Below are 1,555 nucleotides of genomic sequence, written 5' to 3' on the forward strand. Positions count from 1 at the left end.
CCCGCCTCGGCCTCCCAGAGTGCTAGGATTACAGGCGTGAGCCACCGCGCCCGGCCTGATTTCAGACTTTGGAAACTCAGTTCCTTGAAGACTGGAATTGTGTCTTGTTAAATATTATAGTGAGCCCTAGTTTTAAAAAAGTGTGTATTTAGCGAATGCTTAATGTAGGGACAGTAATTTCTAAGTACAAGACCTTTGGTATTAATTTCTAAGTCTCCAAACAATTTTTAGGAGATCATTTTTATGAGCTGACTCTCATCAGTATTTCCTGGGAACCAATAATCATGTTTTATTAAGTCTTTCTGTGCCAAGCGTTTATTTTTCTCTTTTGTTTTTCAGTTTCTAAGCTGACCAAACAACTAATGCTTCTGGAGACGAAAACGCAGGACCAGGAAAAGGAGCTGACAGAAAACAAGGAGCAGCTGGAGAGTTTCCGCGCCGAATGCGAAGAACTCAAAACACAGTTGAACGGCAAAATCGCAATGAAAGTTCACACTTCAATTGTAAACGAATTAAAAAGGTAAGGATTTAATGTGTTTCGAGCATTAATGAGTCGCCGATGCACGTTATCATAGGCAGAGTGGAGAGACATGGTCAGTCTTTCCCGGAGCCTTTTTTTTAACCAGCACAGGTGTGGGGTTAGATGTAAAATACTTTATCAGAGTAGAGCCTGGCTGTCCTCGAAGGCTGCCGTCTGCACTTCGAATGTGATTTTTTTCCCTGCGATTTCAGCCTTTATTAGTTTTAGAAGCAAAGATCATTTAAAGTAGTAGAACCGGAAATCTAGATATTCAGTAACAAGGAATTGGTTAAATGAAAGGATTCAGCCATAAAAGGAATAAGGGCTGCAGCCATTAAATACGACGTCACACAGGATTCTTTTTAACATGGAAAATAGCCGCAGTGTGTTTTTAAGTGAAGAAATTGTGTTACAAACAGTATGTAAAGAATGATAGTTATTTTTAAAAAAATATGCATGTATATGTGTGTGTGTTGTCGTAACCAGGCACTCCAGCTGGCCTGAGAGTGGGGAGTTCCCAGGATGTGGGACTCTAGCGCTAAGACTGGGTAAGTCCTAGGCAAACTGGGATGAGTTGGTCACTCTAGTATGTGTGTGTGTATAATTACATATGTGTGTGTATATACATAATTACATATGTGTGAGCCACCGCGCCCGGCCTGAGCCAGGGTTCTTGAGAGAAGCAACCAATAGGATATATATGTAGAGAGAGAGAGCTGTTTTAGGAAATCGGCTCACCCAGTTGTGGGGCCGGCCAGTTGGAAACTCAGGCAGAATTTCTCCGTTTCAGTCTGGAGGCAGAAATCCTTTTTTGGGAACCCGTTTTTGCCCTTAAGGCCTTCACCGAGTGAACGAGGCCACCCACGTGACTGAGGGTCATCTCCTTCACTGAAAGTCACCTGACTGTGACTGTCAGTCACATCCACAAAATGCCTTCACAGCAACGGCTAGACGAGTGTTTGACCAGACAGTTGGGTGCCGTAGCCCAGCCCAGGTGACACATTAGAGTAACCATCAGAATGGGTCATTTTAATT

General features: G+C 43.1%; 1 protein-coding gene across 1 annotated transcript in view; it reads left to right on the forward strand.

The window, feature by feature from the left end:
- Positions 1-1,555, forward strand: part of CEP89 (centrosomal protein 89kDa) — a 65,892-nt gene that overhangs the window by 51,695 nt on the left and 12,642 nt on the right. The window contains exon 14 of the mRNA XM_012647016.1: positions 340-520. Within this exon, the coding sequence (XP_012502470.1) occupies positions 340-520 (181 nt within the window). The remainder of the gene's footprint in view (positions 1-339; positions 521-1,555) is intronic.

The sequence above is a fragment of the Propithecus coquereli genome, unplaced genomic scaffold, assembly GCF_000956105.1.
Source record: "Propithecus coquereli isolate 6110/MARCELLA unplaced genomic scaffold, Pcoq_1.0 Scaffold254, whole genome shotgun sequence".
Classification (NCBI taxonomy): Eukaryota; Metazoa; Chordata; class Mammalia; order Primates; family Indriidae; genus Propithecus; species Propithecus coquereli.